This window comes from Chiloscyllium punctatum, chromosome 44 (genome assembly GCF_047496795.1).
Source record: "Chiloscyllium punctatum isolate Juve2018m chromosome 44, sChiPun1.3, whole genome shotgun sequence".
Taxonomy (NCBI): Eukaryota; Metazoa; Chordata; class Chondrichthyes; order Orectolobiformes; family Hemiscylliidae; genus Chiloscyllium; species Chiloscyllium punctatum.
Window position 1 is genome coordinate 47,837,753 of NC_092782.1, and position 15,299 is coordinate 47,853,051.

The window sequence follows — 15,299 nt, forward strand, 5'->3', positions numbered from 1 at the left end:
GCTGCACCTGTGTGCTAGCTTTGTGTTTTGTCAGTAAGTATCCCAAGTCCCTTTGGATTGCAGCTTTCTGCAGTATTTCTCTATTTAAATTGTTCTTTTGTTCCACTTTCCAAAATGAGCAACTTCATAATTTAACATATTAAACTCCATTTGCCAACTTTTTGTCCATTTATTTAACCTATCAGTATTTATCTATAAACTGTTGTAACCCTCTCTCAACTTGCCTTTCCACCTTTTTTTTTTCATCATTGTAAATTTGGCTGCAGATTTAATGATTTCAAGAAAGGAAGCAATGTATTTTAAGCAGTTGCAGTGCCAGCACTGATCCCTGTGGAACCCCACTGGTTGCAGATTGCCAAGCCGAAAAATAACCAATCCTAAAATGGTGACCCATAATTTTAATGCTATGTCCTCTATTTCTGGAGACACTCTTTGCATGTGCAGTTTATGAAGACCATTTAGGAACTTATGCACTTCAATCATATCGCCCTCACTCTTCCAGCTCCTGTGAAAACAAATCCATGTCCAGCCAATGCTTCTAAGATAATCCACTTATTCCAGTTATTAACTCAGTAAATCTCTATTGAACAGCCTCCAATGCGTTTACATCCAGCCTGAAATAAGGAAACCAAAGTTGCACATGCAGGATTAGAGATGAGGTCTCACCGGTGCGCTCTTTAACTGGAACATATTATCCATCCTTATAGGCTCAAATAATTTTGTAATAAAATATAGCATCCCATTAGCCATTTTGATATGTGCTGTACCTGTATATTAACTTTTTGTGATTCATCAGAGCATCTAAATCCTTCTGCAGCTCCGAATTCTGCATTTATTCTCCACCCAGATAAGAATAAAGAAGTGCAGAATATTATTTGAATAGAATAGAATTTCTATTCCACTCTGTTCTATTTAACTGATTCTGTATATTTTATTCTTATCAAAATAAAATATCTTCACGTTGCCCATACCTCCGTCTGCCAGATTTTTGCCCACTTACTCAACCTATTTATATCCATCTATAACTTGCTTGTCTTAATATTCTTTCCTACCTATCTTCGTGTCGAATGTGGATTTAACTGCCATGCCTTTGATTTCTCATCAAATTTGGCGGATGTAAATTGTAAAATGCTGAGGTCCCAGTACCAATCATTGCAGGACTCCACTTGTCACATCCAGGGAATTGGAAAAAGACAGTTTGTATACTTTTTTTCTGCTAACCAGCCAATCTTCTATCAAATTAATGTTACCCCAATACCAGGGCTTTTATTTTTTGCAGTAGCTTTTGATGTGGCACCTTATCAAATTACTTGGGAAAGTCCAAGTGTGTCCACAGGCTTCCTTTTTATCCTGAGTAACAGCACTTTCAGTATTTATCTATAAATTCTTTGTATCCCTCTCGCAACTTGCCTTTCCACCTTTTTTTTTCATCATCTGCAAACTTGACTGCAGATTTGCTTCCTTCGGGGAACTCCAATAAAATGGCTAAACATTATTTTCCTCTGCCAAACCCATTCTGACTGTTCCTAGTTATGTTGAGTTTTTCCATGTGGGCAGCCATAATTTTTTGGACTGATTCATTCCTTGCCTAGTATAAATATAGGGCTGACTGGCCTCCCTTGAATAGCGCAGTCATATTTGCTACTTTCTAGTCTGTTGGAACCTTTACCTGATTATAGGAAAAACTGGATAATTGACCTCCTTGTATCTGTTACCTCATGAGTAACTTCTTTTAAAACCCTAGAATGAGGTCCATCTGGTTCTTGAGAGATTTTTCAGCCTGCAGCTTTATCAGTTTGGTTAGTTCCACTTAACTTGTGATTGTAAGTTCACCAGGTTCCCCATTCCCTTTTGATCTCCTGATTTACAGCTCTTATTGGCGTCTCATCTTTGTGCAGTAATATGCTTTTTCTTTAAATTTTCTGCTTTTCCTAACTACTTTATTTAACTATGGATGTGGTTGTTCCTTTTGGAATTGTACTTTACAATAGGAATATACTGAGCATTCTAAAAATCCCTTGAATGTCTGTGCACTGTCTCGATTATCCTGTAGTTTGCCAATTCACCTCAGTCTGTTCAGCTTTCATGTCCAAATAGTTGCCCATATTTGTTTAAAATGCTTGTCTTAGCCCCAGTCTTCTCTCTCTCTCTCAAGCTGGATGCAAAATTCAGTATAGTTGTGGTCAGTGCTACCAAGGAATTCTTGAAGTCTGAGATCATATGCAACTACAAACCTAAATATGTTCTGCTGTCTGATTGGTTCAAACATGTGCTGCTCTAAGAAACAATTTTTAAAACATTCTTAAAAACTCATCCAGGCCATCTTTTGTCCTGTTTATATGTGGATTAAAGTCATCCATGATTATATTCTTCCCATTATCTCTCACTATTTCTTGTTGTATATTTTTTGTCTCATTATGGTTGATGTTCAGGCCCCCCATAGACTATGCTCTCTAACAACGTCTTTCCCCTCTACTATTTCTCACTGAAACCTAAAGCAGTTCCACATTCTGATTTCCTGAACCAAAGTCATCTCTGTCAAGTAAACTTACAGAGCTATCCCTTTACCTTTATGTAGCTTCCTATTTTTATTGAATGTCAACCCCCTCCCCCCTCCCCACGCATGCACGCACAAAAACACCACAAATCACACACACTACCCAATTCATATTTTCCTGAGCCCATGGCACTGTAATGTCTGCCAGGTCATATTGATTCACCTCAGTGTGCTCTGTCAATTCATTTACCTGGTGCATACTGCATTGATTCAGGGACAGAGCTTTTAGTTTTTTCCAGTTACATTTGTAGCATCTAATCTTGGTGTATTCCTGTGTTTTCTTTCTCCTGTACCACTTTGTCTGTTTGATATAACACATCTTTCTTTATTTGAATCTTTTCTCCCTATTCTGTTTTGGTAAACCCCTCTTTACTTTGCTTGTTGTGCAGTTTGCAAGAATATTGACCCCAGCACAAGTCAAGTTTAGACCAACTCAATGGCCTGCTTTCTTCAGTAAGTTTGAACTATAGGGAGAGGCTGAATCGTGCTGGGGCTTTTTCCCCTGGCTAAGGAGTGACCTTACAGGAGTTTATAAAATCATGAGGGGCATGCATAGGGTAAATAGACAAGGTCTTATCCCTTGGGTGGAGGAGTCTAGAACTATAGGGCATAGGTTTAGGGTGAGGGGAAAGATTTAAAAGGGACCTAAGGGGCACTGTTTTCATGCAAAAGGTAGTGTATGTATGGAATGAGCTGTCTGAGGAAGTGGTAGAGGCTGGTTCAATTACAGCATTGAAAAGGCATATGGATGGGTATATGAATAGGAAGGGTTTAGAAGGATATGAGCCAAGTACTGGCAAATGGGACTAGATCAATTCAGGATGTTTGGTCGGCATGGCCGATGGACCAAAGGACCTGTTTCTGTGCTGTACATCTCTATGACTCTAAACTTGTACAAGTGGCTCACTTCTTTAATGTCGGTCTTTGAGCCATATCTTCATTTTGCTAATTTATGTAATGACAATTTGCATAAAGCTTGGGTGATAATCCTGCAGTTATAAACTTTAAGGTTCTGCTTCTTAATTTCCTGTCTCGCTCCTCGTATTGTGTGCAGAACATCTTCCCTAGTTCTTTATTTTGGTACTTACATGCATCACAACCACTGGATCCTCCATTCCTACTGCAAGTTCCTGACTAGCCTTGAGCAGTTGTCCTCAGTCCTGGTACCAGGCTGCCAACTCAGCCATTTAAATACTCTCTTTGCACAGAATGGAGTCAAAACCCCTCACTATACTATCACCTACTACTGTTACTAAATTCTTTGGTGCTCCTCCCACTGCGGCTTCCTGCACCACTATGCCACAGTTGGTTGTTCAGCTGCCTTGCAGCCCCTGCTCTAATCTGAGCATGCTGAGAACACATTAAACCTGTAGGGCATTTCCAGAAGCTAACACTCATACTTCTCCCCCCTTATGATTACTGCCTCTGTATGGACCTTCACGCTCCATACATATTGTGGTTTCTGGAACTAGAAGTCAGTAGTTTAGCACATTAGTTGGCCTACCAGAATTTCTGAAGTCTGCGCAGCTGCATAGTTTAAAGGGAACATTGTTCCTTGCCTTTAGGTCCTCTCATCTGCCTCAGTTGCAGTCAAACCCTCCTGCCCTTGATATTGACCAAATCAAAAGTCCATTTCCCAAGTGATGTGATTGCAATCTGGTACAAAGAATCCAAGTAACTTTGTTCCCATTCCATTCCACCTATAGTTCAGCCTTTAGCTTAAACTCTGAGCAAAGATTTGAGCTTCAACCGTTCACTGTAGATGTTGGCCCTGGATTGCAGTGGTATCCATGAACTTTCACATGTTGCTATCTTAACACATCTCCTAATCTGCCATCCTTGATGAGTTTTAATTCATGTCTTCATCATTCAACTATTATCTTGCACACCTCTGAAGTTACTTCTTTGCTACCAGCTTTGAAAGTTGAAAGAACCATTGTCCATCATCAAACCATCTGATACTAAACATCAGTTTCATTGCTTTTTTTAAAAGTGTTTGAATGTCTCCAGTGTTTCTGAGCAGCCTGAACCTGGTGAAAACTGCAGTGTAGTTTGGATCAGCATGCTGTACATTTTTTGATTTCTTCTGACTTGTACCCAGTGGAGCTGCAGTTTTTGCTGTATACTTCAACATCAGTCGACTTTATTGATCACTTTGGTTCAACATTGAGTCTATTGCACACCTCCGTCTTATTCAGCTTTATTGTTCATGAATTTCATTTTTGATCTGTTTTCCTTTTCTATGTGCTGTTGTAGTTGACATTAGCCCATATTTATTTATTTTTTGCTCAAATGGTCCCATAATTTCTCAGTTGCCTCTGATTTCATTGGACATTGATGTATCAGATTTAAACAATTTGTACTGAGTCCAGGCATTTGCATAACTGCTGAACTCTGGTAGTTACAGTTAATGTCATTCTTTCCATCTCAGTAAAGTTGTTCACCAATGACAGGTGGCTCAGTTCTTAGTATGTTGCCTCACAGCACCAGGGACCCAGGTTTAATTCCACCCTCAGATGACTGAAGTTTGCACATTCTCCCCATATCAGCATGGGTTTCTTCCCACAATCCAAAAATGTGCACATTAGCTGGATTAGCTACTCTAAATTGCCCCCAGTGCCTAGGATTGTACAGGCTGGGTGGGTTAGCCATGGTAAATGTAGGGTTACAGGGGTATGGAAGGGGGGTGGGTCTAGGTGGGATGCTCTTCAGAGGGGCCAAATGGCCTGCGTCCATACTGCAGAGATTCTGTGATCTGTCCTCCTACCAGAAACCTGTCTCATGTTTGCATGATTTGTTTTAGCAAGAATTTGCTGAAGTCTTGTTTCACCACATCTGTCTGAAGTCATGTTTCTGATACTCAAAATTCTTTGCAATGCTGAATAAATATTCTTGATTGGTTAATCAGTTTCCTTCAGAATCAAAAACTTTTGATCTCTTTTAAAAGTTGTTTTTTGAAATAAGGTGAGTCCAATTACTTTGAGATTTTTTTTCTTGGTTTGAATTTTCAAATGTAATTCTTGAGCAACATTCAGTCGATCTTGAGTTGGATTCTAGACTTGAATTCCATCTAGCTTCAAATAGCATTGTGAAAAAGGACATTCATTAACGGTTCACAATGTTACGAAGTGCTTCATGACAAATATTGCCTTATCCATCAGTGTTCTGAGACCAAAACCCAATGCCAATCTAACTGAATAAGATTGAGAAAATATTGCTCTCAATAGATCTATTTAGATTGAGGAAACTGCTGAGTGTAATCTATATTCTGTGAAAAGTTATGGTTTAAGTTGGAAATCGTTGGAGTGTTAAATTCAACCTGAAGGCACTTAGAAGTCTACACTGATCAATATAGACATCTGAGTATTAGATTGAGCGCAAGCAATATGCCACAGCCTGCTGACAGTCCTTGCACACCAATAGAAGCTGGGTGGGTAAGATAGCTGAGACACTCCTGAAACTACACCAAATAAGATGTCAGTATTTTCAAGAGAAGAAAACAAGTGACACCAATTTCTATAAAATCAATGCATGTTAATTGGAGGTGAAAATGAGCCTTAGGCCTGGTAACATGTTTGTTATGTATGCTGTCATTTCTGACTTCTTAAGTACTGAGCACAGTGCCTCTGGAGTAGTTTCACCCAGTTCCTTAATCGTCCGTTGTGACTTTCACCATTTATCACCCAAGTTAGTTTAAAGCTGATTTCAAAAGCTGAGTTCAGCATGCCCATTTATGGCAAGAAAGTTATTGAAAAGGAAAGCAAAACAAAGTCATGTGTTGTATCGGTGCAAGATTCCCTAAACTTCAATCTAAAGCAGTCTTTACCTCAGTAATGTAGTATCGATCACCCTATGTTGCTCCTGTTGATAGCTTGCCAGATTTAATGGGATCTGCAGATTAGATTTGTTTTTGGACTTTTTGCAATTCTATCCTTCCCCCTCAAGTGAGTTGGTGAGAAGTTTGAACCAATGCATTCTGTGAGCTCCTATGATTTAACCCTTGAAACCCATTCTTAAACCTTCATTTATGCACTTTGTACAAAGCCAATTCTGGATGAGCTTTTGAGAGGTTTGGACGTCTTAAAAATGGTGTTCTCTGGATTTTGAAGGTTTAGAAATGTGCTTTTACCCATCTTTCAGGTTCAGCAATTTAAGTAAGCTGAGGCATGAAGTTGTTAGTGACAAGGGCTGCAAGGTAGTTTGGAAATATTTTGTTTTAGGTATGTCATTATTGGGTAATTTCACTTGCATAGTTGTGTTCAATCACTGGTTTTAACAAGTTGAGCTGAGAAATTTGGACATCTCTAATTGTTCGGATGACTCTAGCTGTTCAAATAACTGCATTAAGGTAAATTTTGGAGTTTAACTAGTTATGTGCCTGTGTGTATAGTTGAAGATTCCTAAATTTTGGCAATCTATGTCTGAACTTCCAGAATTAAGTAAATGGAGAGTGTATGCAATCACAGTCAAGGAAAGAGACCTGATTGGGTATTTGTGTTTAAATTCAGGGCTGTTCAGGTATGGTGGTGATCACCCATGTATATCTGATACCCTGCTGATCAAACATCAATCTTTTTGTTCAGATTCCTTGTCATGTAATGAGGGCATTTCATACTTGACCTAACATAAGCAGTTGTCTTAAGAGCAGACTGTAGTGTCTGTGGGATAGTTTTTGATCGTCCCACTACAAATTTGCTGTTACGCAAGGGAGTAATTTGGCTTCTGTATTTTCCTACTAGACCTCACCAACATATTTGAGTCGTTCCTGCCTCAGCTGCTGGCCTATCCCAATCCAATTGACCCTTTAAATGGTGATGCTGCCGCAATGTACCTCCATCGACCAGAAGAGTACAAACAGAAAATAAAAGGTAAGGGTTACCTTTAGATTTATATTAAAACTGTGAATATGATACAAGGTTATATGGTTGTGGAATGAGAGATTTGGTGCTAGTCTGGCATATTTGGAATCCAGTGCTGGCATAGAGTTCTCCTAAATGAGCAGTATCATGACTAGTGGTGGAGTCTAACCTCCCTGAGGAAGACTGTTGTATTTGCACCTGCCTTTGTGGGCAACTTGACTGTGGATTGGGTGTGTGTGTAAATCAGACTGGCCTAAGGTGTTGTTTTGGTTCAGCTGATTTTACCCAGTGAAGCAGTGTTATCTGATCCCACATTCTACCGGTAGATCCACCCAAAGTGTTACCTTTTCAGTCTCTTTGTGGCTGACTGATACATGTTTGCAACATTTTGTTTTTACTGCAGTACTCACTGAGATTGAGGATTTCCAGCTTTGAAGTGGTGTCTTCGCTGACATTCAACTGTAATGAGGAGAGATTACGACATTATATTAGAAAGAGCGTGTGTCAATAATGAGCAAATTAACTAGGCATTCACTTCACTGCTGTTTTGTGCTGTCATGCTGTGTGGCATTTTCCTTAAGTATATTATTGCATTTGAGATTTTGTAAAGTTGCAGTTGCTATACTAAATGCAAGTCTCTTTTTATTCCTTCCCTCCCTCCTTCAAACCCAAACACTTTTCACAGAATATATCCAAAAATACGCAACAGAAGAGGCATTAAAGGAACAAGAGGAGGGTGCAGGTGAAAGTTCATCAGAGAGCTCCATGTCTGACTTCTCCGAGGATGAGGCCCAGGATATGGAATTGTAGTAGTGTCACCACCCTCTTTCAAAGAGACAGACTATATAATTTCCTAACCATTGAAAAGCAGACTATAATATTCATATTTAAAAACAAAAAAGCAAGTTTTTTTTATTACTAAAACCAGGTTTTTATGGATAGCATTGGTATATTATCACCCTAGTTTTTTTCTCTCCTTGGTCATTTCTCCAACTTGAAGTGCATCTTACCGCACATTCCACTAGCTGTGAGGCCCAAATGCATGCTATCTCATAACTTTGGTATACCTAACTTGTAACATGTTTTGACCCAAAAATGGAAGAGAGCAAGAAAAAACGAACAATGGATTGGTGCAGAGCGGGATATCAACCAAGCAAGAGTGACTATTTATGCTGTCTGCTTCTCGATCAGAAAAAACAGCGCTAGAGAGAACAGAAAGTTTCAGTAAAATCGAAGCACAATGGAAGGTTTATTAGCAGAAGAAAAACTAACACATTATTTGCTCTGCATGTTATTTTTGGTTTCTATTTTTTTCCTCGTGAATAAAAATGGACGTACAGATTATCCATCTTTTTTTTATTGTGGCATGATATGGAAGAATACAACTTGTTTAGGACTTTGGTTCGTAAAGCAGATTTAATTATTTAAAAAAAAACCTAGTGTTTGTGGCTTTAACCTGAAGGATAGTATTAAGTAATTACTAGGTAGTGGTGAACTTGATTACTCTAATTAGCACGTTGTATTATTATTGGGGAAATACTTGCTGGCACCCTATCTTGCTATATAGATTTTTTTTTAAATGGCCTATTGCTATGTGCTGACTTATACCTGTTTGACTTATTTAGGGTTAGTTAGTATGCTCGCTGGTGATTTCAAATAAAAAATGTATATTTTCATTGTTACAATAGTTGATTTGACATTGATTGAAATTTTTTTCCTGCGTAGGATTCTGTGCCAGCAATTGTAAATACAGCTGTACAACAAAGGGACATTGGATCTTCCTCCTCGCAGCATGTATTGATTTTTCATCTATCCCCTCCCATTTGTATGAACTTTGCACTCATCAAGACAAGATGTGGAATACTTGGGAATAGAGCACTTCACATTTCATATACTCACCGAATGCACAAACTATATTCAGATGCAAAGCCAGCTGCTGTGCTCCTTCTAAAAGAGAGACACCTTCACCCAAATTCAGAAGATAGAGCGTATAGGGTGGCTGATACACTCACCATGTCTGGGCTGCCTCTTTTGAAGGATTTTACAAGTTTCATCTTGTTTTATTTCTCGCCCATCTACCCTTTCATTGCAAGAGCTGAAAATGTGTTGCTGGAAAAGCACAGCAGGTCAGGCAGCATCCAAGGAGCAGGAGAATTGACGTTTTGGGCATAAGCCCTTCTTCAGGAATGAGGAAAGTGTGCCAAGCAGGCTAAGGTAAAAGGTAGGGAGGACGGACTTGGGGGAGGGGCGTTGGAAATGCGATAGGTGGAACGCTCTTCAGCCATGTTCTCAAATAACCTGTTGCATTTCCAACGCCCCTCCCCCAAGTCCCTCCTCCCTACCTTGGCCTGCTTGGCACACTTTCCTCATTCCTGAAGAAGGGCTCCTGCCCGAAACGTTGATTCTCTTGCTCCTTGGATGCTGCCTGACCTGCTGCGCTTTTCCAGCAACACATTTTCAGCTCTGATCTCCAGTACTACAGTCCTCACTTTTTCCCTTTCATTGCAACCCAACCATGTTCAGAGTAAACCTGCTACACCGTTTAGTTTTGAGTGTTTCATGTTACCCAAATTGAGGGATCATAGCATTAAGAAACTGTATCAGCAGAATATTTCCCACATACTAATTTCCGAGAGTTTTGTGCTGTACTGACATTGAAACTGCACCAATTATTTTGGGTATCAACCAGAGGAGATTTAATCAACCTGATATCAGTTTATGTGCAGGTGAAGGGCTTGTATCTTGCTCACAACAATGCCCACTTTCTCTGGATCATCCATTTTTATATAAAGCTTTAGCAAGCACAGCTGCTAAGCAGTTTTAATGTCCGAATCTGATTTCCAAACAAAGTCTTTTGCAGTTCTTAACAGTTAAAGAATCTGTGCAGTACTGTTTGTCTGCATTTCAGTTCTCTTTTGTGTTCTGTCATTCAACAGTCTTGATGTTAATATTTGGAAATAGCCATCCCGGTTATATGTACCATTCCATTTGTGACAGAGATTTGGATACATCATTTAAATTAGTCAATGAGAGAAATAAACAGTGCTGATGTGGTGAGAGAAAAAGACCTAATGTTTCACATTAATGCTGCAAGTTCTGACGAAATGTCATCAACCCTCAGAACTTCAGCTGGTTCTACCTGGCTGGCTGAGAACTTCCAGTATTAAATTTTTTTTGTTTACATTTCCAGCATTTGCAGTACTTTGCTTTTGATTCTGAGAGAACCTGGATTGGGAGTATTAAAGGACTTTCCTATTTGAGTAGTTAGTTATGTTGACTGAATTCACTATTGCTCCTGGGTTATGGTAAATGTTGCAAGCTTTCTTTCCATCTGTAATCACGACTGGTATTGATGCTGAAGTTCATGGAGTAAGAGTGATTTGGAGGTAAAGTATAATCTGTGAATGCATTTGTTTCTTGCCCAATAAACTGACATGGCAGCCTGGTGATTCTGGTTTCTGCAGAAGGATGTTTGGTCTTCTTCCACTAACCCACTACCAGCAGTTCAGTTTTATTAATATCAAACACGTCTGTCTGTTTGGTGACCAGTTACAATGACCACATTAACGTCCAGAGATTGGTGTATGCACAGCCTTTCTGTACAACTCGGCCTATTCCTGCCATAGCATCCAAAATGTTGTGGCATTTGTGGTTCATGTGCCCATTAAAGATTTTCAAAGCTGCTGTATACAGTGTTCTTCAGTACCTGCCAACATTCCTCCTTCAATGCCATATACACACAACTGAGTATTTAACTAACTACTGCAATGAGATCTTGTGAATAATGGTTGCCATGGCTTCCTAGTATTTATTGAATTTCAAAGTAACTTATTGAAGGTAAAGAGTTTTAACATTTGAAATGCGACCCTCAGTGCAATTCTGAACTGCATGCACTTAGGTGAAAAGGTGTTTGGGACAGTGGTTGTGTAAAAGTAAGGTATGTATCGCTGGCAAAATAGGAATTAATTTCAATACCTTGGCATTAAAACACATGCTGGACACACTCAGCACGCAAGACAACTTGGATTAACACAATATATATTTGAGACCTGGAGAATGTGTGAATGGTTGCAGAAGGTTAGCAGTGGAAAAAGGAAGCCTGATCAAGTAGTGGACAGTTGTCTCCCAGGAGTACAAAGGAGAAATATGTCAAGACATCCTGCTCACTGTTTTGGAGAATTCCTATCCCCGAACCACTGGGAATGTGGTCACAGAAGTAACATCAATGGATTAGCAATCCATAGAGTTAAGTGCTCTGAAGTCATGAGTCCAAATCCTACCATGGAAGCTGGTGGATTTAAATAAATAAAAACTGGACCATGAAATTAGTCTCAGTTATGGTGATAATGATATTAATTGTAGTTTAAATAAAAAAACCATTTGGTTCACTAATATCCTTTAGTGTGGAAGATCTGCCTTTCTAGTCTAGTCTAATGATTCCAGACCCAAAGCATTATGGCTGACTTCTAATAGCCCTTTGAGCTACTTGCTGGGCCATTTCAGTTTGAGGGCAATGAGAGATGGGCACAAATGCTGATAGCATTATCCTCATCCTATGAAAAAATAGTTTCAAAAAATGCTTTTTCTTGCTGTTGTGCTCATTCACAGGATGTGGTTGTCACTGACACAAGTATTTATTGCCCATCTCTAATTGACTTTGGGATGGTGATCTGAGTGATCTTGAACCACTGAATCAATGTGGTGAAGTTGGGTTGAAGTTCTTTGGCCCAAAGGTGGGTGAAGTGCACACTACTGCGACTTCACTATTTGCCCTTGCAGAACATCCTGACTTGGAAATGTCACCACACTAGAACTAGTCAATGCTGGCGACCATGACAGCTGTCATTGTTCTCAAAAGCCTCTAGATCACATGTCATTTGTGACCTGGTCATGACACTACACCCACAACAATGTGGTAAAAACAATGACTGCAGATGCTGGAAACCAGATTCTGGATTAGTGGTGCTGGAAGAGCACAGCAGTTCAGGCAGCATCCAAGGAGCTTCGCGATCGTTTCGGGCAAAAGCCCTTCATCAGGAATAAAGACAGTGAGCCTGAAGCGTGGAGAGATAAGCTGGGGGTGGGGGGGAAGTAGCATAGAGTACAATGGGTGAGTGGGGGAGGGGATGAAGGTGATAGGTATGGGAGGAGAAGGTAGAGTGGATAGCAGGGAAAGGAGATAGGCAGGTAGGACAAGTCACGGGGACAGTGCTGAGCTGGAAGTTTATAACTAGGGTGAGGTGGGGGAAGGGGAAATGAGGGAACTGTTGAAGTCCACATTGATGCCCTGGGGTTGAAGTGTTCTGAGGCAGAAGATGCGTTATTCCTCCAGGCGTCTGGTGGCCTCCCCCACTCACCCATTGTACTCTAAGCTACTTTCTCCCCACCCCCACCCTCCTCTAGCTTATCTCTCCACGCATCAGGCTCACTGCCTTTATTCCTGATGAAGGGCTTTTGACCAAAATGTCGATTTCGAAGCTCCTTGGATGCTGCCTGAACTGCTGTGCTCTTCCAGCACCACTAATCCAGAACCCACAACAATGTGGCTGACTCTTAACTATCCTCTGAAATGAAAGAATTGAGGACTGCAGATGCTGGAGAGTCAGCTGAAAAGTGTGGCGCTGGAAAAGCACAGCAGGTAAGTCAACATCAGAAGAGCAGGAGAGTCTATGTTTCGGGCATAAGCCCTTCATTGCAAATTTACTTTTTTTGAAGGGCTTATGCCCACAATGTTGACTATGCTGCTCTTCCGGTGCTCCCTGACCTGTACTTTTTCAGCACCACATTTTTCAACTCTTTCCTCTGAAATGACCTCATAAGTGATTCAGTGCAACAACACTTGCATCCTGTCAAAAGAATAAAACAAAATTACAAAACAGTTGATGTTTCCAGGTGCCTGATAATGCTGTCTTTCTAGGTGGCAGAGGTTGCTTAAAAAATTGCTGTTAAACTGGTGAGTTACTGCGTTACTTGGTATAAACTGCGGCCGCGTTATATCCCTGAAGGAGAGAGCCTTGAAGGTTGTAGATAAGGTCCTCCCAGTCAAATGGGCTACATCATTGAGTATTCCTGGAACTGTATGCATTAAGACTTCTGGGAGGTATTCTGTCACACTCCTAATTGTCTTGGGCAGGTGTCTAAGAATGCCCAATTTCTCACTGACTTTGTAGCTTATCCAGTTAAATTTCTGGTTTTTACCATTGTCATGCTGGGGTGAACATTCCTACATGTCAGGGAGTGATTGTCCAACACTTGAATGACACAAGTGTTACTTACTCCTAACGGCTGAATCTTGAGTGCTGCCCAGATCTTTTATGGCTTTGGGCTGTTATACTATCCTTAGGAATTGTGAATGGAACTGAGCACAACAATCAGTGACTATCCCTCCGTCTAATCTTTATGATTTGGAGAAAGTTATTTATGAATTAAATGGGACATCCCCTGAGGAATTCTTGCAGTGGTCCAATAGCTGAGACAATTGACCTCCAGTGACCACAATCACCCTTGTGCTAGGAATTACTTAAACCAGAGAAAGATTTAATCCTGATTTCCATTGACTTCAATTTAGCATTGATCAAGGAATCCTAGCCATCTTGATGTCAAGAGCAGTCACTGTCCCTTCACTTGTGGAATTCAGCACTGTTGTTCAGATTTGAACAGGCTGGAATGAGATTAGGAGCCAAGTGTTCCTATCAGAACCCAAATTCAGAATAACTAAGCTACTTGATAGCACTTTGCACTCTTTCCATTTTTTTTTTGCTGATAAATGAAAATAAAATCGTTGATTATTAATTGTCTCATTCTGAAGCTGAAACCTTTAGAGAAGCTGGGAAGTTACCAGGGTGCGCGCGCGCGCTCCAATCTGTGCAGCTGTTTCACAGTATCATGCGAATTAAATTGATTTAGTTGAAGATTGGTATCTGTGCTAGTGAGGACCTTGGAGGCCAAATTGCCTTGTCCACTTGGCACCTCCAGTACACGATGGTTACTCATACTTGGGATAGGGGACACCTGTTGGTAACTCGTCACACTGCTGAATACACTTATTGTTTCTCTAATTTCTCTCCATATTGATTCCCGCTTTTACAGTGTTATTATTTCTGACTTAGATTTTCCTTAATCACAAACATTTCATTTTCTCTTGCCAATTGCTGATGAACTACTCAACGAAAAAATAGTCAACCTGAAACTTCAACCTTACTTTCCCTCTTTTTATAGATGCTGGCTGACCATTGATTCCAGCATTGTTGTTTTTACTTAAGATGTGAAAGTGATTGGCTTTTAGGGTGCCTTGATGTCCTGTTGTGATATATTTACTGCCATATGGCTGTACAAGTAATGTCACATGGAAAGTAAGTGTGAATATGCTTGAAGTTCAAATATAAAAAGCTTGAATGAATTATTGCATATATATATATGCAGGGTGTAAACTATTTTTTAAAAAAAGTCAATGTATAAATAAGAGTACTTGGCAATCCATGTATTAATGTAACTTATTACACAGCAATAAATGCTGGCCTAGCCAGTAAAGCCATATCCCCTGATTGAATTTTAAAAAATACTATTTAGAATCTTACAGTATAGGAGGAGTTATTTGCTCTGCCATACCTGTGCTGACTCTGTCACAGCTATCCAATTATTGCAATTTTTTCTGAGTCTCTTGTTTTTGCACTCTGGTTTTATATAATGTTCTCAGCACTTCAGCCACAAACAGATTTAATCAAAAACTGTTAATGCATTGAATATTGGTAAGCCTGAAGGACAACTGTCACCAATCTGGTGTAAAAACATACTTAATGAAGTGCACTTGTTTCATCCCTGGTGCATTTGTGTTAAATTACTGCATAGCCCTAAATTGTCTTTTGCTGTTAGTTGGGTCCTTA

At 39.9% G+C, this 15,299-nt stretch overlaps 1 protein-coding gene across 1 annotated transcript in view; it reads left to right on the forward strand.

The window, feature by feature from the left end:
* The window catches only part of ube2h (ubiquitin-conjugating enzyme E2H (UBC8 homolog, yeast)), a 111,846-nt gene extending 102,745 nt beyond the window's left edge, over positions 1 to 9,101 (forward strand). Inside the window, exons 6-7 of the mRNA XM_072562868.1 lie at positions 7,297 to 7,425; positions 8,102 to 9,101. Of these exons, the coding sequence (XP_072418969.1) occupies positions 7,297 to 7,425; positions 8,102 to 8,226 (254 nt within the window). The 3' untranslated portion in view covers positions 8,227 to 9,101. The remainder of the gene's footprint in view (positions 1 to 7,296; positions 7,426 to 8,101) is intronic.
* The last annotated feature ends 6,198 nt before the right edge of the window (positions 9,102 to 15,299 follow it).